The sequence below is a fragment of the Coturnix japonica genome, chromosome 3 (genome assembly GCF_001577835.2).
Source record: "Coturnix japonica isolate 7356 chromosome 3, Coturnix japonica 2.1, whole genome shotgun sequence".
Classification (NCBI taxonomy): domain Eukaryota; kingdom Metazoa; phylum Chordata; class Aves; order Galliformes; family Phasianidae; genus Coturnix; species Coturnix japonica.
The window spans coordinates 91,731,292-91,752,898 of record NC_029518.1 but is presented as its reverse complement, the minus strand read 5'-3'; the positions used below and the strand labels follow the sequence as shown (position 1 = coordinate 91,752,898).

The window sequence follows — 21,607 nt, the reverse complement described above, 5'->3', positions numbered from 1 at the left end:
ACTACACTCCCCACAATGCGGCTCGGCGGGCGCAGCCTCACTCAGCCCCGGGCTCAGCCGTGCGCCCACGCCGGGCGGAGCGCCGCTGGGCCCGCTGCCATGGCTCCGGCGGCGCTGACGGCGGCGCTGCTGGGCGGGGGATTGCTCCTGGCCGCCTGGCGCTGGTTGCGGGCCGCGGCCCGCCGCGGAGCAGGAGCCGGGGCCTCCATGCGGGGCAAGACGGTGATCATCACCGGGGCCAACAGCGGGTTGGGCCGGGCGGCGGCCACCGAGCTGCTGAGGATGAAGGCCCGCGTTATTATGGGGTGCCGCGACCGCGCGAGGGCCGAGAGGGCGGCCCGAGAGATCCGAGCCGAGCTGGGCGAGCGGGAGGCGGCCGAGGGCGGCGGCGAGCTGGTGGTCCGAGAGCTGGACCTGGCGTCGCTGCGCTCCGTGCGCGCCTTCTGCCACCGCGTCCTACAGGTACGGCCCAGCCCGCGGCCTGTGCCGGGCCTAACGCACCGGGCGGGCCTGGCACCGGGATCCTTCCTCCTGCCGGCACCCGGGTTGGGGTGGTGCGAGGTGTGGCTTTGCAAAATGGGTGTAACATTCTATTCTTTTTTTGCACTGAAACAAGCTGTGTGTGACGTTTTCAGTTGGTCGTAATGCTCAGCCTCCTGCTGCCTCCTCCCCAGATTCTCGCTGAGCAGTACCCGAGTCTAGTAGATGGATAGTCTTAAATAATGATAGTTCTGAAGGTGGCCTGAAAGGCTGAGCTTGAGGTCAATCGATTTTCCTCCTTTTCGATTCTCAACTCTTTTGAGTTGGAATGGACCTTTGAAGGCCATCTAGTCCAACCCCCCTGCAATAAGCAGGGACACATACAGCTCTGTCAGTGCTCAGAGCCCTGTCCAGCCTGACCTTGAGTATTTACAGAGTTGGGGCATCCATGACCTCTAGGCAACCTGTGCTAATGCCTCAGCCATCTTAATGGTAAAAAACTTCTTCATTATATCCAATGTAAATCTCCACTTTCTTAGTTTGATACCATCAAACTATCAGATATTCCCTATCAGTGGCAGTATGTATAGAAGAGTTCAGTTGAGAGCCTCCACTAGACACATTCTACTCCATGAAAGGCTTTGGTTGAGACACTCATCTGACAGCATCTGGCTGTGCACACCATGAGATGCAAAGCCATAGGAAACCAGGCTTAGTGAGTTTTACAGCTTGGAGAACTGCTTGTTAAGTACTTGAAAGATGTCCAGATGCTGTTGTGGTAAATAACAATTGAGAGAGACTGTGTTGCATTGACTTGCATTTTAATGTTTCCTTCATACATTTGAATCCAGTGATAAGGTCTGTCTAACCTTGCTTCACTGGGAAAATATGCATGTACACAAAATGATATAAAATACTAGAAAGAAACACACTGCCTAACCGTTTTATATTTAATATATAGAACTGAGAAATGAGCTTCAGATTATATCACAAGTGGAACTTCTTGAAGTGTTAATTCTTATGAAGTAAATTATCTCGTCAGATGCTACAAAAGGCTAATGGAGCAATGGTTTATAAAATAAAGCAACGCTAGTTAGAACATCTGCAGTAAGTCAGAATTTCAGTTCTATTCTTGCTTAGTGCTAGAAGCAATTGTGTGCATTTGGGTGAAGAGAACTGAGTTTGATGCTCTTTGGTAATGCCTCAGGAATTGTGGGAAACAGTCCTGCAGAAATCAAAGGCTGAAGTGCCTGTTGTGAGTGATCAGGTGCCAACATCACTAAACTGAATGACAAGTGCAAAATTGGATTTTCCAACCTGAGCATCTTTGCAGGTAATGGCAGTTGAATAAAAATAAACAGTACCAAATTCATCTTCACATTCTCTGTTTTTATGATCAACGTGACCCAAACTGATCTTTGTCTGCTGGCTCCACGTTGTTTTTAAACAACTGGCAGTAAAGGAAACACATCCTGCTTTTACTCTTAAGTAAATGCATTTGCTTCTGAGTCATGCAAGCATGAATTCCTGCAGTACCTTCACATTCTTGTCAGACATGGGTGAGAGCACTGAACTAGGAGTGCAGGTATTGCTCAGGTATTAAGGTATCTTGCCCATGACTGAGGTTTGTCACGCATTAATGCTTGTGCTTTTGCAAGTGTAATAAACAGGTTACTTTTTAGAGGAAAACAAGTGTGTCACAAAGATAAATTATCAGCCTGGAGTAACAGGTGATTGTGTTGTCTGCATACATTAAAAGTTAATACAGACTGTGATGTACTGGAAGCCTGCTGGAGTTAAATATATGGTGGTAGTTTAATTTTGTTTCAGTAGTGCTTTAGAAACTGTTGGAAAGTTACCATTTAGAAAACTGGAAGTGAAGTTATTTTGCTCTAACTGTTTATTATGAGAAATATTAAGCATAATAGCATGTTTTGCATGACAGATTATTATAAAACTAAATTATTTTTTTCTTTCCTATTTAAAGGAAGAGCCAAGGCTGGATGTTCTGATAAATAATGCAGGGATATTCCAGTGTCCGTACATGAAGACAGAGGATGGCTTTGAGATGCAATTTGGTGTAAATCACTTGGGTCACTTCTTGCTCACCAACCTTCTTCTGGGCCTCCTTAAAAATTCTGCTCCGAGCAGGATTGTGGTAGTATCCTCTAAGCTTTACAAGTACGGAGAGATCAACTTTGAAGACTTGAACAGTGACATAAGTTACAATAAAAGCTTTTGTTACAGCCGGAGTAAACTGGCTAACATACTGTTTGCAAGGGAGCTAGCCCGTCGTTTGGAAGGGACGGGAGTCACTGTTAATTCACTTCATCCGGGTATTGTCAGAACAAATTTAGGGAGACACGTGAATATTCCGTTATTGGCAAAACCCCTATTCAATTTGGTGTCGTGGGCTTTCTTCAAAACACCTCTGGAAGGAGCCCAGACTTCTATTTATTTGGCCTCTTCTCCTGATGTTGAAGGTGTGTCTGGGAAATATTTTGGGGACTGCAAAGAGGAGGAACTTCTGCCCAAAGCCATGGATGACTTGGTTGCAAGAAAGCTGTGGGATATAAGTGAAGTGATGGTTGGTTTATTGAAATAAGTGCCAGTGGGATTATCTGATAAGAAAAATGCAGATAACTATGCAATGTAAACTTGGAACTGTAATTCTCACCTTAAATGCTGTGAGAACACAGATTAATGCTTATGAATTTGGTAGAGGAGTGATTTATGCTGGAATTCTGTTTTAAAATAATCTTTATTTAATAAGGACAAGCATTCAAGAAGAACTTTAAATAGAGTTTGAGAGTGTGAATGTAACTTCTGACTAAATCTGTTCAGAAAGTCATGTTCTAAAATAAAAATAAAACAAAACTGTGTTTTGTGGTAAACGTTGCCTATTTGTCATGTTCTACTATTTTAAATCATGCTGGACAACATAGAGTGTTGATGGTGAAATGCTTTTCCTGTGAAATGGTATTAAAAATAGAACCTAATACTAAGATCTGTCTTTCTGAGCCATCATGGTGAAATCTGGAGCAGTTTTATTGGTATCTTATACTGTAATGATTAAGCCTCATGAGTGCCATTCAAAGACTTGTGCACTGAATGCTTCCATGAACAGAACTGTTCAGCTGTATACAGTTTAGCTATGAAATACAAAGCTGACTTTTTGAGTTTAATGTAACTGCTTTTCAATGAATACATGCACTTTGTTGTGCACGCTGTATTTCTGTTTCCACATATGCTCAACTTGCTGTTTCTAGACATGCAGATGCCTTGGGTTTCATTGAAAATGTAGCTGACGTGTCTTGTTTCAGTAGGACTTTGCATGAGTTGTGCCCATGCAAAGTTTCCAAGGCTTCAATCAGATTAGACTGAAGAGAATATGCTACTTCATACGTTTGGACTGACTGCACCTTTAACATAGTAGTGAGATTGGGTAAGTCTGACTGATAAAGCTTAATGAATACTCTTTAATAAAAATCTTAAAAAAAAAAAATAGCATTCATTCTTTCATTGTGGAAGATACAACCAGGAGTCTGTACACACCAGCCACATTTAGAAGGTAGAAGATTCACCTATTTTACTTTAGGGAGTCTCTGCCACACGGAGGTAGAAATAAAATGCCTGTATGTATCCAAATAAGCTCATTGCCCAGAAAGCAGCCATGCTTGTGACTTGTAGAGAGACAAGCAGTCGAGCTCCTATTTTTAGTCACCTCATGTGCAAAGTGACACCCAGCCTCTGCCCTGAATTTGGGGTTGTCCCCTTTGTGATATGGATTGCCATGTCACCAGCTGGGGGCTGTGGCAAAGTTTGTGATACAGAGACAGTGCTGGGTGGCACAGATCGGCCAGCTCAGTACAGTGGAGCTATGGCCAGCCCACCCCAGCACCGAGAGCCGGCCCTGTGCAGGGCCACTCAAAGCCTCTGCCCCTCACCAGGAAGGACTGAATCCCGGGCCCTGTGCCGTGCTCCCACTTTGGAGAGCCCATGAGGTGCTTGTCGGCCCTGACGAGTCCAGCAAGTCAATGATGGCTGTGCTGCTGCTGCTTTCTCTTCCCCAACATTTCCTTTTCCATTGGAGTCTTTCCCGATCCTCAATAGAGAGGACTGTCTTTGCTTAGTTTATATACTTCTTTGAACCATGGGGAACATTTTCCCCTTTTTCTGGGAATAAAATACACAGAATGTCTTTTGCAATAACTTTGCCTACATATTCATTGTGGTTCATAATGGCAGGTGATTTCTCATAGCATTTTTAATCATAAATTTTTATGAATCCCAGAACATTTTTCCCTTGTAATATTAACAGGATCGACATCTGGTATTGAGATTTATCCTGCTGAAAAAGATCTAACGCACACAGTTCATTGTTACTTAAAGACTGCAGATTGCAGAGACGGCCTTTATAGACAATCCCAGGCTATTTATATATCTTCCACAGCTTCTTCCCAAAATTTCTGTACTATGTATTTCAGTTCATATAATTCATGCAACCTTTCCTTTTTTTCTTTTGTATAATAGTTTAAAAGACAAAGTACCTACTACAAGAAAGGAATGGCTCACTGTTCTGAGAGCAAAACCTCTTCCACTGCTTGGTATCCATAAATGTTCAACAAGCATCACTAAATGTCAATAGGAGTGATTCTTTCCACATGGAGGAATTCAGTGACACACCTTTGCTTCCATCTGTGCTTGCATGTCGGACACCATTCTGTCACACTGCCCCTCTGCTGCCATCTGTCACAACACGTAATGGGATATTGGTGGGAAGGTAAAAAGTCTTCTGCCATCCCACCAACATCCGCCTCTGATGTGTGGGCCAACATCATAAAATAGGAAACACTTATTTCGGAGCACCCTCTTACAGTGCTTTACCTTGTTAAATATTACTCAAGGGAAAGAATATAAATATTATAATATAAATATGACATTGTTTATGCCATAGATCTTTTTTACATACCTTTAAAATGTGAGTATAGGTAGCATCCCCATTTTTGAGATCCTTTTGTTGTTTACTCAGCCTCCAGGCATGCTTGAACTTAATTCAACTGGGCCTTACTTACCTTTGCCAGCACAAGCCTGGGCTGAGTGATTGGGTGGGAGAGCCAGCGCTCTCGAAAACCACAACACAAGCTATGAAACCAAACAGGTTTCTAAGATCCTCCAACCGGTTAACCTTTGTTCTGCTCATTGTAAGTAGAGGTGTGGAGATGGGTGTGCTGCGCTGTCAAAACAGTCAAAGAAAAGCTGTGCCAAACTTGGGTTTGTGTTCTGGATACTACTGTAGCAATACTGAAGTAATAGTTTTGTTTCGGTGCTGAAACCAACACGCTTCTTTTAATGGGAAAGCCTTGGGAGGGAGGTGAAGATGACTAGTCTAGAAATACTGTGGTAAAGCACTGCTCTGAACAGGAACACATTTAAGACTGCATGATCAGCAGATGCCTTTAGAAGAGCAAATGTTTGTGTGCACAGGAAGAAGAGATGTAGAATTATATTCACCACCTGTATAGTATGATTGTATAAAATCCAATGCCTCATACATCTACCATGTATTTTATCTTTGAAAACAATGCAGAAATATGAGCCTTTGTCAGAAAATGATTAAATTCCTGTAATCACATATAGATTAAAGCCCTTGTTCCAGGGTAGAGGAGTAATTATGTGATAGTCTTAATAAAATATAGTATGCCTGAAAACATTTTAGAAAATATGGATTGTTAGGGCCTGTGGTATCAACACATCAGTTGCTTTTTTTTTCCTCAGCATCCAACTTTATTGATATTTGTCACCTTCAGAGTCTAATGTAATTTGTCTCTGTGCACCACAAAGATTTGATTACTCTCTTGAGACTGCTGCTACTCTTTGTATTGTCTTATATGATGCTTTTGTTATTGCAGTAGCATCTGGGATTTTGAGACAGATCTTTCAAAATATATGCAAGTACAAAACCGAAGAAGAGCTCTTATGTGCAGTTGGTACTGCTGATTCAAATTAGGTTGGAAGCAATTTGACTTAGTATACAATGGACTGCTATGCTATGCTATTTAGGATCCTAAGTTCAGACATTTATCTGTGATGTGAGTTTTGTTGGTAAGTAGCTTTTCTTGGAGTTGCTGGAGCAATCAGTGTCTTGTTCCAACCAGTTCTCACTTCACCCCAGTATTACAGTGCCTGCAGAAAGATGTGCAGGCTTTACATGTTACTATTCTTTAAACTGATAAGGAACTGTTTGGTGTCATAGAGCCAAAACTGGGACCTGTTTTGGGTGCTTCCTTCCATTCTCAGCACCATATGATCACCACTGCTTTCAAATTAATCTTATTTCTCATTAAGAATTAAACTTGGAAAAAATAAGGAGTGAAGGAGGTAGACAGTTGCCAGAGACAATATAAAGACCAGGACAGAGCAGCCTTCACAGGCAGGTACTAAAGCTGATCACATTGTTAAACAGTACGTTACAGGTATGCAAGAAACCCAGAGCTGAAGTTAAGATTTTTTGGAGGTATTTGATAAACATAAATTTTAAGTCAATTATTTCAAAAGCCAAAACCCACCTTTAGCTATCTTGTAAAATTTATTGGAATTAGAGCATTTGATTGATCTACCAGCACTGTCAGACCAGCACCCTGTAGCTGTGCTGGGATGCATTTCGGACGTCCTTGTAATCAACTTCCCAACTTCTCTCATGGACAGAACAAGAGTTTGAGAAAGGAGCTTCTAATTCTTTGTGTTTGTTTGATTCTCAGTCCCAGCTCCTAATTACGAGCCAGACTTCCTCACATACGTAGCTCTTGTAAATGAGGTTTCTTCAAGCAAGCTAAAATTGCAGTTGCATGTATTATATGCTACATCTGTTTAAGTAAAGAGAGACTTATGTACATTTGGGGTTTTTTTTGTTGTTGTTGTTGTTTGTTTTTTAAAGTACTCTCAGTAATTTACCTTCCTTAACTTGCTACAAAGGCCAACATCTATCCCATAGGGACAACACTGCTCTTTCAGGCACTAAAGCACAAGCAGCAGGCAAGCTTATAAACCCAGCAGGAGTTCTCCAGTAAAAGTACTCCCCCTTAATGAGATAATGATCAGTTTTTCCATGATGCAGTAAAAAGTATTTAAGTTCTCTCCTCTTTCTTCATGGTTGTCTGGTTTGACCATGCTTCCTACTATGTGAATGCTTCACAGGCTTCAAACCCTGAGCCCTGTGAGTGTGCAGTAGGCTTATGCTGTTGCTTAAAAATGTGGATAATTCCCACCTTAAGCACACTCAGTTTCTTTCCACCTCAGGCTATAAAGAAAATAAACAACTTACAAGAGTCATACAAATAATTTTAAAATGGGAGGCCTATTCCCTTTTTCACATAACTTTTTCCAAACTAGTTACTTATAAGGTAATGGACTTGCACAGAGATCCAGGAGGGCTACGCAGCTGAATTAGTCTTTTTGATGTGTCCCAGAACGGTGCTGCTATTTCTCATAAAAGAAAACGATGATCTCCCTCTATGCTTTTTACTTACCACGTTAGCTACCGCTGGTAGCCTTACACCTGTTGGAACTGAATTCACTTCAAGACATTCAATTTGAATATTCAATTGATTCCAAAAGTCCTACATAGCATAGGGAAAGGAATGTTTCTTTAATTGCTTATCTGAGGGAAAGCTGGCACACAGATTACCTAACATGGTTGATAACACTTTCCTTTTGCATTTTACATTATCATTTACATATATTCTCAAATAATGTGAAAGAAGCTTAGTTAAATGATAACTTATTTGCCATGAAAGAGTCAGAGGGTGTCACATGTTTGAAATCTGTAATGGTTTTGGCACTTCTTGCCATCTGTTTCATGGCCAAAGCAAGTAGTCTGGAATCCCAGTCCACCTAAATGTTTTTGCTGATCCTAATGTCATAGCTTTAACTCTGGGCAGCATAACTCTAACAGTCTATTGGACAGTGACTCTTTAAAGCTTGAAGAATAAAGCTTTATGCAGTTCTGTGTATGTGTCGCATTTATTATTAGTGCCTTCTTCCTTCCTTCCTTGTCTATCCCTTCTGAACAGCTTGCAGCCATCAATAGTCACATTCCAGTAGTGGGAATCATCCTGTAAGGTTTTGTTGATGGCAACTATGTCTTGCTTTTCCAGTAGTAGAGTAGCTTCCAGCTCCTCCTTTTTATTTCCCCAGCTGCATGCATTGGTGTAGAGGCAGTTCAGCTGAGCAGCTGGTCTTGTCACCTTCTTGGAGGATAACTCCTTAATTCCTTTGAAGTATTTACCTTTAGTCTCCCTGTTGCCTTCATCATCATAAGATGCAGCAGGTTGAGGGCTCCTTCTAGCACCTTGTCCGTTAACTTAGCTATGCCATCCTGCACCTTGTTGTGGGCAGGCTCACTATAACCCCTTCAATAGCATTCAAGTTGCTTGATACATCTCCTGGCTTTGAAAATACCCGAAGAGAAAGAGGAGATACTTATTTTGTGTGGACTTTGTCATCAAAAGTTTAACTTTCCTTATTTTCTGTCTGCTCTGATGGAAAACTTCAAATGCCTGAAGTTGTTTCAAAGGATTCTTCAGAGGTACTGTAAAAACATGCAAGTGTGCATTACGGAGGTATTTGCTGCAAGCAGAGTCTTGCAAAAAAGTTCCCATTCTGTGTACTGTCCAGATGATATTAAGAACTAGGTGAATCTCAGGAGTGCAGCTAAAACTGGGCCCTGGTACAGTAGAATAGAACAAGAAACAGCTTGCCGTCTGCCACAGATTCAAGGGAGGCTACCCTAAAACACTAAAATAATAATTACAAAGCTTTGAAAGCTGTTTTTTGTTTCTGCTTCTGAAGGATTTGTTTGCTATTTAGGAGTGGGGGAAAAAAAAAAGTTAAAACATCAGCAAATGTGAAAATAGCCATTTTTCAACAAAGCAGTGCTCTTCTTCATTATGGAAAACCCGTAAAATGACAGGAAATGGTTTAATGTGGTAGGTGTTCATTTTTAAGGGTTTTGTTGACAGAAGTTGATGAGTGAAAATATTATATTTCACTTTTGCCTTTTGTTCAATAAATAGCACGGAATTTCAATGCTGCCTAGAGGGACTGCTTTATGCTATGGTGGTCTAAATTGAGATTTTTCATTAATGTGACCAACTGGCTTTACTTATTTATTTGCTTGTTTGTTTTGAAAAAAAAAAAATGAAGTCAAAGACAAGACCAAGAAAAAGCACCACGAAGTTTATCTTTTACTCATCTGGAAGAGTTTATATTAAACACGGAACATTGTTTGCTGCTGTGGAAATGAAAGTGAGAGAGTTACAGCTTTCTTCCAGTGCCATCTGGCAGATGATTTACTTGCGTATGGTATTCACTAGTCCAAATAACACTGTGTGTGGTGGCATTGTCTCTTTATAGATCGTGCAACTTAGTTGGCTGAACCTTAGATAGCTCACTCAAGGCTGTAAACAGCACTATACAATAGGCTGTCTAAAATTATATTAAAACAATATTCAGGAAAGAAGTATGCTAAATTAATCACGTATTTACCTTTTCTAAGCATTTTTTCTTACCTGGATTGATCTTGATATTTTATTTTTATACTCTTACTGAATTCTACCCTGATTTTAGCCCACTGAAATCAATATTTACTTGTAGCCTCAAAGCTCAGGGACCAGAGCATTTAGCAATCCATCTATAGATTAGTGTTTGTTCCTATAAGGTCCCTTCCCAATATCATGAAGCTTGTTTTCCTGCTGATTCCAACTCCAGCTGGATCTAGGCACTTCATTATTACATTACTGCTAAACAGATAGGGGCAATCCCAGGTATTTATACAAAATGGGGGAAGATCTCCTTAAGATCAGCCCTGTGGAGAAGGACTTCAGGGTCCTGGTGGATGAGAAGCTGGATGTGAGCCGGCAGTGCATGCTTGTAGCCTGGAAGACCAACTGTGTTATGGGCTGCATTAGAAAAGGGGTGGCCAGCAGGGAGAGGGAGGTGATTGTCCCCCCTCTGCTTGGCACTTGTGGGGCCTAATCTGGAGTACTGCACCCAGGCCTGGGACCCCAGCACAGGAAGGACATAGAGCTCATAGAGCAGGTCCAGAGGAGGGTCATTAAGATGATCAGAGGGCTGGAGCACCTCTCCTATGAGGAAAGGTTGAGGGAACTGGGATTGCTTAGCTTGGAGAAGAGAAAGGTCAGAGGAGACCTCACTGTGGCCTTCCAGTACTTGAAGGGAGCTTATAAACAAGAGGGGGAACAGCTGTTTATGAGGGTGGATAGTGAAAGGACAAGTTGGAATGGTTTTAAGCAGATAGGGGAAGTTTAGGTTAGATATTAGGAGGAAGTTTTTCACTCAGGATGGTGGCACACTGGAATAGGTTGCCCAAGGGGGTTGTGGATTTCCCATCCCTGGAGGCATTCAAGGCCAGGCTGGATGTTGCTCTGGGTAGCCTGGTCTGGTGGTTAGCAACCCTGCACATATCAGGGGGGTAAGAACCAGATAATCTTTGAGGTCCTTTTCAACTCAGGCCATTCTATGATTATATAATGGCTCCTTCCTGAGTATGTGGAGTTCTTTTTTTAACTTATTTCCGAATTCCATGTGCCTGAAAGATCTCTAATAATGGCTCTAGATTCCACTCTTAGGTATAAGTCTTAAATGTTAAGTGCTGACTGTGTTTTATTTGTAGACACTTCTGGTTTAAGTTTAATATTACCCTGACAAGTCACTTCCCAAAGTACACCTTACGGTTCAATTTGCAATTGTCCTTTTGGGAAGATGTCTTTTTAACTTTAAGTAGAGTTGGGCAGTTTTTAAAGTGATGATTTTCTTCAAAGATAGATCACTGTAACTTACATGTGAAATTAAAATATACATACTGTAAATAATTGTGTAGCAGAGATAGGGAAGGAATTGAGTACAGAGTTGTCTTCCTAAAGAGCAGCTGATTCCTTGAAGTCATTGGCTGCATCTGTTTTGCTAAGCATTAAATGCCAGGACCTGTTTCCGAAGCCACAAGCTAAATGGAGTAGTGGAACAATTTTCCTGCTGTTATATACTATTCTGCAAGAAAAGAAGTATGGGTACATCCAGATGGCTATTCTGAAGTGTCCTTGGCCCGTGCTGACTCCTGGATGATGCAAATGCTGTTTCAGAAAGTGCTAGTTGGCTGGAGCCAAAACTGTGCCAAGAACTGCCCCAAATATTAAACACCATAACTGATGGAATTTCAGTGCCTGAGCTGGCACTCTGTCACTCTTTAATTGAGTGGAACAAGCAGAGCTAGAAAATGCCCCCCTTCCTCCCACAAGTGTTAACAGAATATATGTGATTTTTTACTTTACTTCCATGACATCCAGAGACTGCTCTGGAAAGCTGAAGTATATTTTCTCTTACTAATTTTGTAGTGCTAAAATTCCACTGACTGTGCTGCAATTTCTATTGACTGACCCTGTAAACACATGGAGAATTGGTATTGTTATTAATATCACCATGTCGTCATGCTTTATTCATTTTCAATGTTATAGCTATGGTCTGATCACTTGGAATTGTGTCCACTAATGTAGCACTGGACTGTAGAAATCTTATTCTATCAAAATGTGTTATTCTTGGACAAGAATTCATAGTTACACAGTTGCGTTTTATAGATCCATAGATTTTTTAAAGCCAGAAAAGAGCCTTAGATTATTTAGTCTGACTTCCTGAATGACACAAGCCACTTAATTTAAACCAGTTAGCCTTGTGTCAAGTCCAGCAATTTGTGTTTGGCTCAGGCTTATCATCTAGAAAGACATCCAGTCTACATCTGAAGCCATCAGTAGTTGGAGAACCCATCACTTCCTTTGGCAGTGTAGTCCAGTGGTTATCACCTTCTTTCTTAAAAATATGTGGTTTGATTCTTGCCTAAATTTGTCTGGCTTTCGCTTCCGGCTATCACCTCTGATTATGCTTTGTGTTATGAGTGCATTGCTGTTACCGCTTAGTGTTTTCTCCCTGTGGTGATACTCACACATTGTAACCACTGAAATCATCTCTACATGCATTTATTAAACTCAATAGACTGAACTTCTTTAATCTCTTTTGCAAGGACCTTTTCCAGAATTTCAGATGATTTCTGTGGCTCTCCTCCACATCCTATCAGATTTTGTACCTCATTTGTGAAATGAGGAAACAAGAACTGGATGATATACTCAATCGTGTCCGTTCACAGGCAATCCCAGTACGTCTCAATGCTTTTCCCCTGTTGCTCTATCGTGATCAGTAAATTAAATGTACCTGGGCTGTTCACTGGCAGTGAGGCCAAATGGAAAATCACAGTCTGCATCTGTGCTGTTGAGTGCTCTTTATCTTACACAACTGAGAGTCTGCACCCAAGCTGCATTTTCAGGATGTTTCCTGGAAAGTATGAACATTTTGGTTGCACTTGAGAATTGTCTGACAAAATGCTGGCAAAGACCAATATCATGCCAGGGAACAAAATGACTGCCTTATGGTACATATTACTGAGAAATATTGACTTGGAACTTTACCTAACACTTTTAAACTCAGTAGTGTGGTCAAAGCATTCCCAGTTCCTTTAAAATCAGCACTGAGTCATTTTAATTTCCAGTTAAAGTATTAAACAAAGGCACATTTTTTTTTAACTGCTTTAATCATAGAATGGCCTGGGTCGAAAAGGACCTCAAGGATTATGCTATATGCAGGGTCGCCAACCACCAGACCAGGCTGCCCAGAGCAACATCCAGCCTGGCCTTGAATGCCTCCAAGGATGGGAAACCCTTGGGCAACCTGTTCCAGTGCATCACCATCCTCTGAGTGAAAAACTTCCTCCTAATATCTAACTTAAACTTCCCCTGTCTGTTTAAAACCATTCCTCCTTGTCCTATCACTGTCCACCCAAGTAAGCAGCTGTACCCTCTCCTGTTTATATGCTCCCTTCGAATATTGGAAAGCCACAGTGAGGTCTTCCTGGAGCCTTCTCTTCTCCAAGCTAAACAAGCCCAGTTCCCTTAATGTTTCTTTATAGGAGAGGTGCTCCAGCCCTCTCCTAGGAGTATGAAAGAAATCTAAGAGTCAGGTGCATGGGCTCATTTGGTCATCTAAGTTATATGAAAGAGTAGTCAGGTAAGAGATGAGCACCTCCTGATTTTTATTCCTTCTGTTTTTCTCTGATGCCTGTTTTTGAACAGATGCTCTGTCTGGCAGGATTTACCTATTCCCACCTCACCACTGATTCTAAAGGACAATTTTCATGATTAGACTTGGGTGGATTGACTCCTTCTCAGCCACACGTTTATGTCATGATTCCTACTTCTATGGGGAAGATTACTACTAGTGGCACTTACCCATCTAAATCACAGAAGTATTTTTTGTAAATCAATTGGTGAGTGCTGAGCAATCATATTGTACATTACTTGTTTTGCTAATATTTATATATTATTATCATTATTATTTCTCTCTTCTTATTCTGTCTTAATCCACAAGTACTGCTTTTTTTTTCCTCCCTAATTCTCATTCCCATCCTACTGGGTGGGGTGGGGCAAGCGAAAGCCTATGTGGTGCTGAACTGCAGCGTCTCAGGCACGGACTCAGATGTGAACGATCCAAATCGTTTATTACAAGTTCTCACATCCCTTATATACCTTCACAAGTTGTTATTTTCTAACTTTCCCATCCGCCCTTACAACTTTCCCAAACACCTTACATGTCAACAAAGCATTCTACAAAACACTTTTCAACTGTCCATGCAGGCACATATCCANTCAACAAAGCATTCTACAAAACACTTTTCAACTGTCCATGCAGGCACATATCCAATCAGAGCTGTGAGACTCTTCTCCTTGCAGAGGTGTCCTTGGTTCTCATGCTGTTTATCTTGCTCCACAGCTGCTGCTCTGAACAGCTTTTCTTGTATTCCCACACTGAACTGCCTAGAGGATTAAACCATAACACTCAAACAGGATGGATGAAGATCCATCCAGAAACTGGAGCATAGGAAGTTCTGCACGAATGTGCGCAAGGACTTCTTTATGGTGAGGGTGACGGAGCACTGCAACAGGCTTCCCAGGCGGCCTGTGGAGTCTCCTTCTCTGGAGATAATCAAGACCCATCTGGACACCTACCTGTGTGACCTGGTCTAGGGAACCTGCTTTGTCAGGTGGTTTGGACTCGATGATCTCTGGAGGTCCCTTCCAACCCCTATGATTCTGTGAAGTGTCAATTATTCTCTTTTCCAGTCTAAAAGTTCACTTGAAATCAGCCAAAGAACTTCCATGGACTTAAGTCGTATAAGTTCTCAACCTCAAAACTCCCAGAACAGCATGTAAATATCCAGCTTTTCTAGTGTATAGGATGAACAGTCCTGTCCATACATGTTTCTTACTTAATGGTAATTAAGTTTAGACACCACAAAACATTTTTTATACATAATTAAGTTCATTCTCATTAGTAAACTGCTTGACTGTATGTTTGTGCATAGCTTGTTTGCTTTGTTAAGGTATTTACATCTCAAGTTCATTTGGAGTTTTAATTTGTCAATGTATTTTTTTCTGTTAAGTCATACTAATTTAGAGGTATTATACCAACAAGTGTATTTTAAATGGCACAAGCTGTGGGAACAACACTAAATGGTAAGCAAAAGCATTATTTTGACATAGCAATTGTCCAAAGTTTGTTTTTAGTATGTCACATGACTGCTTTGGATCATTCCAACTTCTTCCTCAATACCGTGACATGGGATTGGCTTTCTCCAGACAGAATGGGTGGACGAGACCTGGGAAAGGGTGAAAGGCATTGATCAGCCAAGAGTGAAAGATAATTCAGTCAGCCAAGCAAAATCTACATGCAAAAAAAGAACTGAGTTTCTTCTCACTTTTTAATCATCATTAATAATAACTCGAGTGGACACAGGAAAAGCTTAAATTGGTATTTTCACCTCAGAAAGCACCTGCGTTCAAGAATTATTTGAAGCAGAAGCTGATTTGGGCTGAGCCAGAGCAAGGTCCATCACACATATATTGTGGAGATTAATCAGAGCTTTCATTCATTTTCATTCCCATCACCTCCACTGACACAGGTAGTGTTTCTTTCATCCTTGTTCAAAGGATTCAAACATTACAGAAGCACTTAAATGCTTCTCAGCATCTGCCCATCTGGGAAGCCTTTCTTCTTTAAAGTTTTTTCTGCCACCACTGATTTTAGTTTGGCAATGTTGCAGTTGGTCAAGGTGGTTAATTACTTAAAAGAAATACAAATACATCTCAATTGGTTTGCTTCTACAGAGCCTTGCCAATGAATCTAGGTAGACTGAGCAAGAAAGGGCAAATGTACCAAGGCCATTTATGATGCCTCTCTGTTATTTTTAATGCACTGTACATTCAGCATTTTCTTCCCTTTTTTAGTGGAAGATCATTAAGATGTTCCTTTGAAGACTAATATAGGAATGTTGTAAAAGGCCAGTTAGTGTAACATGTGCAATTTATTATGTTAACGATGCCTGATGAAAAAACAAATCTGAATAATCCTGCCGAGCACAGGAAAAACATGTACTCTTTTCTTATGCTGTAGTTTTATTTGATCTTAGTAGACTACAATTAATCTATTTTGAAACAAAATATGCATGGCAAGCTGCTTTCATAAGATTCTAATAAAATTCTTTCTCTTTTTCATTTTTTATTTATGTTTTTTTCATCTCATTCTACACTTTGTTTTGTTCAAATAAAAAACATAGAAAGCATGTATTTTACCATCTCTAAAGCAAATAAATTCTTCTCATCTGCTGCTGTTAAAATGCTGGGATTCTGTTCCAGTAGGTTTCTCTTCATCATATACACAATAAATAATATAACTTGGAAGACAGTTTGTAAAAGCAAAGTCGTTCATGGAATAATAAATAAACTCTGCTTTTTATTTTATTTTATTTTATTTTTTTTAGTAGGGAAACCAAGCGGCTAAACAAGCTGGAACTTCGTTGCCTGAAGATGATTGAAATGGCATAAAGTAGGGCACAGTCAATAGTCAGTTAATATAGTAAGAAATCCATTTACATTGTTGACTCAGTAATTTATTTGCTGTGCTTTTTATTTGATCCCTGCCAAGAGAGAGCTAGGGGCTGTGTCATAGCTTTGCTGAATTTGCTGTAAGAGCTTGTTTACAAGGAGCGGAAGAAAATGGTAATGGCAGGTATAGGCTGGCTTGGAGAAGGCCTGGGAATTTTTGACTGTAAAAGTCAGATTCTTTCTCATTGTTCTGCAGCCCCATCAAATGGTCCAAATGTCCCCCAAAGCATTGAGCGTACTCCACCAACAAATCCCATAGACACATGGCGTTGCACCAGGCAGGCCACATTAGAACACTGTCGTTTCATTTCCAATTACCTTAGAAAAATGCTTTCTTAGGTATCAGTTTCTGCTTAAACCTGGTCCCATCACACTGGAGGAAGACAGCAAATTAACCCATGTATAAATGAATCAAACCAACTTCCCCAGCAGTGTGGAATACTGTACTTTATTAAAGTTTCACTCCTGTTGACAATTTGCATCTAATTTATAATTTTAATCTAGGAAAGTTTATCCCTCTTTTTTGTTAATTTTAAACTTGGTACCTAAATAATGGTTTTTGGAACTTTCATCAAATCAAACTGGCTACCAGTTCTCTAGAAATGAGCAAATAGTTGACCATTTCTTCTGAAACATATTGCTTGTTAGATATTTGCACTGCAGCATGGCCTTGTGTTTGAACACATGCTTTAAGGATGGATCTGCGCTCTGTTCATGGGTTATGAGATTGCTTTTCATTCATCCTGAGTTTGATGTTAGTTCAGGGTCCAGTGAGATTTCAATGAAGAAATGAAATAATTTCTTGTCTATTATCCACAATTACTGTATTCTTTGGAAACAGTAATCAACCTCTGAGAGTAACAAGAAAAAAACCCACTCTAGTTAATTTTTGTTTATTTATTTGCTTATTTTGAGAAATATTGTTGCACAGAATAGGTTTTACTTTCTCTACATCCATTTGACTGGTCAACTTTGATGCTGTTGCCTAGAAAATTTGATGAATGAAGAAGCAATGAAATGAGGACTTGAGGAATGACTGAAAGCTGTGAGGTTTTCAGCTTAAACTTTCAGTTTTACTGCAAAAAGTGTGATGTTATCAGTGATGGAAAAAAAAATGACCATTTTGAATAAATATAGCTTTTGTTTAACTTTTTGTTAAATAAATATTCTTAGCTTATTTCCCAGTAAAAATTTGATATTTCTAAAGTTTAGAAAAAGCAGGGGAAAAAAGTGTAGTCAAAGAATTATGAAAGAAATTGAAAGTGTAATGACCCATTTTCCTCAAAGGATTAATTATACATATTGTATAAAATAGTTTGGCAAATAAAAATATGAGTGACAGAGGCCAGGTATCACTGTTGCATTCCCATTTTAGGGGATGTTGCTCTATTTGTTAGCTGGAGTGTGAAATACTGGAGCAAAATGCTCCCATAGACTAAATTTATTGCCAGTCTCCAAATCTGAAACCTGCAGCATTGGCAAAAAACTAAAGCTAAACAAAACCCAAAAAGACGTCTGGAGAGTCTAAACATTCAGAACATCATCCTTGTTCAGCAAGGGACTGACACAAATGTCTAATTTGCCCTGAAGTTAAGTGAACACTTAAATGTTTGTTGAACTAAGGCTTTGACTACTTGGGATAGAGTTAAGTTTATTGCAGATGAAAATCTTACTTTTGTGTTTTCTGAATATTTGATACTGTGTAAGAATTTTGACTTATACAAACAGGCAGTAACCAATTTAAAAAATAAACAAACAAACAAAACACCAAAAGACGTGTTTGTTTGCTTTTTTCCTCTTACACGGAAAATTGTTTTTCTTCCCTGGGAAATGGAGACATCTAAATGGCAGCTTAGGAATGGCGCTTCCTTTTTATCCTCATTGCAACAGTCCTACTAAATATGACATCACAGCAACGATGAAGAAATGTTCGTAGTACCTTGTCCCTGGTCACACTTGTTATTATGGCTGAATATTTTCTTAGTCAAGTGTAATTTCTGGAATAGATACTATAAGATATGGAACTATTTATTTTATGCATGATATTTGAACAATTGCCCTTGCTTTCTAGTGCGACTGGAGAAGTAGGTCAGAGGTTGTATTATATCTATCAGTACAAATTAATTTAAAGGCCTCCCATGTAATAATAGTAGCTTTAAATTGTTTATAAGGTTGATTTTAATAGACACTGCCTAACACAGACCAGTGCCCAACGCAACTAGTTGATTCAATGCCAACATGATATCATCTTTCACTTGTACTCTGAAGAAATAGCACAAACAATGAAGATGCCTGAGGTATGTCACAATATCATGATCAAAAGGAATGCATTACTCAAATATTATAATAAACCCAGTGATGTCTTTTGAAATGGAATGATTCTAATTCAAAAACATCTGCTTGAAAGTCCAAAGAGATTAGAAATGTTCATTTGTGAAAACATACTAATTAAAGGTTCTAAATACTTAAAATAGTTCTACAGCTATGTAAGTTAGTCAACTGATAGCAAAACTCGACATGTTTCATACTATTTCAACTTCTTTTATTTGAACAAGGGAATAGATAAACAAAAGGAAATGATCCTGTCGTTCTTTAAATTTTGTGAAAATACGATCTGAACAGAGGTCAGCTTTCAAATGCATGGTCCATATGGCTTGGCTGACACAAGTAGCTTTAAGGATAACACCACTTTGTAGGAGCAGTGAAGTCTCAGCTCTCTCCAGCTCTGTGCAGTAGCGGAGTGGAAGGAAGATGTAAACCAAACTGCTCCTTTATTCACTATTTTTTGATAACTCAGATATATCTTAGTCATTGAAAGCCTAACCTACTGGAAGCTTCTAGATCTGTTCATAAAAAAATCCCAAACTAATTATACATTAACTCATACAAAACAGTGGAATAACTACTTTTTGTTTGGCCTGCAAGTCATCAGATGTCATTACACTAAGCGAACTTGACAAGTCGCTACAATGTAGAGGGATGGAGGAACACTTTTGTTAATCATGGTGTCATTATTTAGAAGAAACTGCTGCTTAGTTTACTGCTTTACACTTTTACTAGCCATGTATAATTCAGCTACACTGGTTGACCACAGACCTTCCCACTGAGGATAGCGCACTGTGGCTTATCTCTTAGAATAAAGTCAGGGTCTTTATTCTTTATTCTTAGAATAAACACAGGGCACCATGGAAAAAAGGAAAACACAAAACAAAAAAAAACAAAAAATGGACATCCCAACAAAGAAGTCATCAGGGCTCAAGAGATATTTGAGCAGCAGATCTGTAGGCAGAGAAGATAAGGTGCATAGATGTGCCAGCACTTGCTTTCTCACACTTCGTTTTCTCCCTTGCCATCTTCATCATGATAGGGTGCAAATACTGCAGCCAGGGACCCACTTGCCTTGGAGCTGGTAATTTCTGTAGCTGCCTCCATTCATGGCCAACTGTGCTCCACATATGCTCCAGGCAAAAGCAAACAAGGGACCTTAAATGAGTTTCAAGAGGTGGGTTAGAAGTGCTTAAGGGGCAGGCCTCTGTTCTTATTTGAGAACCATGGACCGTTGCAAGATGACACGAAACTTCCTAAGAACGCAGTCATGTCTCAGTGCTCTTCATGTACTATCAGCTGTAATTTAACTGTACATTTTTTACTGTTGCATTGGAAGCATACCAGTTAAGAGGCAGTCTGAGAAACTTCTTATCTGCTAGCACTGTAATGATGGGACCCAAACTCTCCTTATTAGAGGCTATGCACCACTGAGGAATTCATAAGAGGAGAAGCCATGTCAGTTGTCTGGCATGGAAGAGTGTACTTCAAGTTGATTTCACACTACAGTGCCACTTATGGACTGAACATACAAATCCTCAGTGTTTCAAAGCTTTATTTTCAGATATTTCCCAGGCTACAAAAATCAGAAGACAAAAATAATCTACCCAGAACCCCTGCCCAGCTTACAGAAAGACTTGAGCACCAAAGAGAGAGATTCCAGAGCTCGGCAAACAGTTTTTTGTGGTATCTGAGACAGAACATCAGGGGCTTTCTTGTTAAACCTCTGTCTTGTAATCTGTGTGATACGCTTAAGGATGAGTTGGGGCAACATCTGAATATTTCACAGAGGATGTCTGCAATTTAAATACTGCTGTGAATTGTATGACAGCTGGGAGAAGTCAGTCTTCTGAAGTGGCAAAAGTAACTGTAGTCTGCAGAATAACCTAAGGAAGAGCCAGCACTTTGCCCTTCTCTCAAAGCATGAGTTGCACATCTGATAGAGCTGACTGAAATTCTGAATTGAATGAGTCAATTAAAGTAAATAAATCTATAGAATATGCCTTCCTGCTTGCAGCTGCAGATTTTTGTTCCTGGCTTTAGTTGTACATCAAAAGAACTTTGCATAGACAAAGCTGGTCATGTGTATGTCATTGTCCAAACTGTTTATGGACACTCTATCCAGTGTTTGACAGCAGTGAGAAGTAAAAAGCAATCACATTTGCGTAGCAGAAGAAACAAAGGACAAGCAGGTACTTTGGCATCATTCTCTCTTTTATCATTCTCTCTTCTATCTAACTTCCTTTGAAAGCATTAGTTATGTTTCTTTAGGTCACTATCCTTTCTAGACTGCTCCCAACCAGTAGAAGAGACTTGGATCTCTTTGCTCTGTCCAACCTATCCAGGAAAGCTCTGCATCTTCAAGTCTTCCAGTATGCTCTTATGCAGTAAGGTGTACAATACATAACATCACTCTCATGCCGTCAAAGTTCTGTGCCAGTGGGTCAAGCTGAGCTGTCTTTGAACAGTTGATAGAAGGAGTGTTTCAGACATAATGTAGTTGGTCTTAGCAAGAAGACTTTTTGATGGAAACAAGATTTCTCACAAGCAGGTTGCTGAAACTATTCTTCAGCTGAATGGATCAGTGTCACGGGTTACTTAGATTTACCTATGCCCGTGACAGGGGAAGCCACCCCACGGCCCCCCCCCCCGGGGCCTGGAAAGGAGGGGGAAAAGGGGAGTGGGATAAAACAGCGACAATCTAAGGAGGAAAAACTTATTTTACTAAATATGATATCGAA

At 40.1% G+C, this 21,607-nt stretch overlaps 1 protein-coding gene across 1 annotated transcript; it reads left to right on the top strand.

Moving 5' to 3' along the window:
- LOC107312293 (retinol dehydrogenase 14) lies at positions 1–3,378 on the top strand. Its single transcript, XM_015859587.2, has 2 exons — positions 1–462; positions 2,468–3,378. The coding sequence occupies exons 1-2, from the start codon at positions 16–18 to the stop codon at positions 3,083–3,085; spliced, it is 1,065 nt and encodes a 354-aa protein (XP_015715073.1). The 5' UTR covers positions 1–15; the 3' UTR covers positions 3,086–3,378.
- Positions 3,379–21,607: the final 18,229 nt, after the last annotated feature.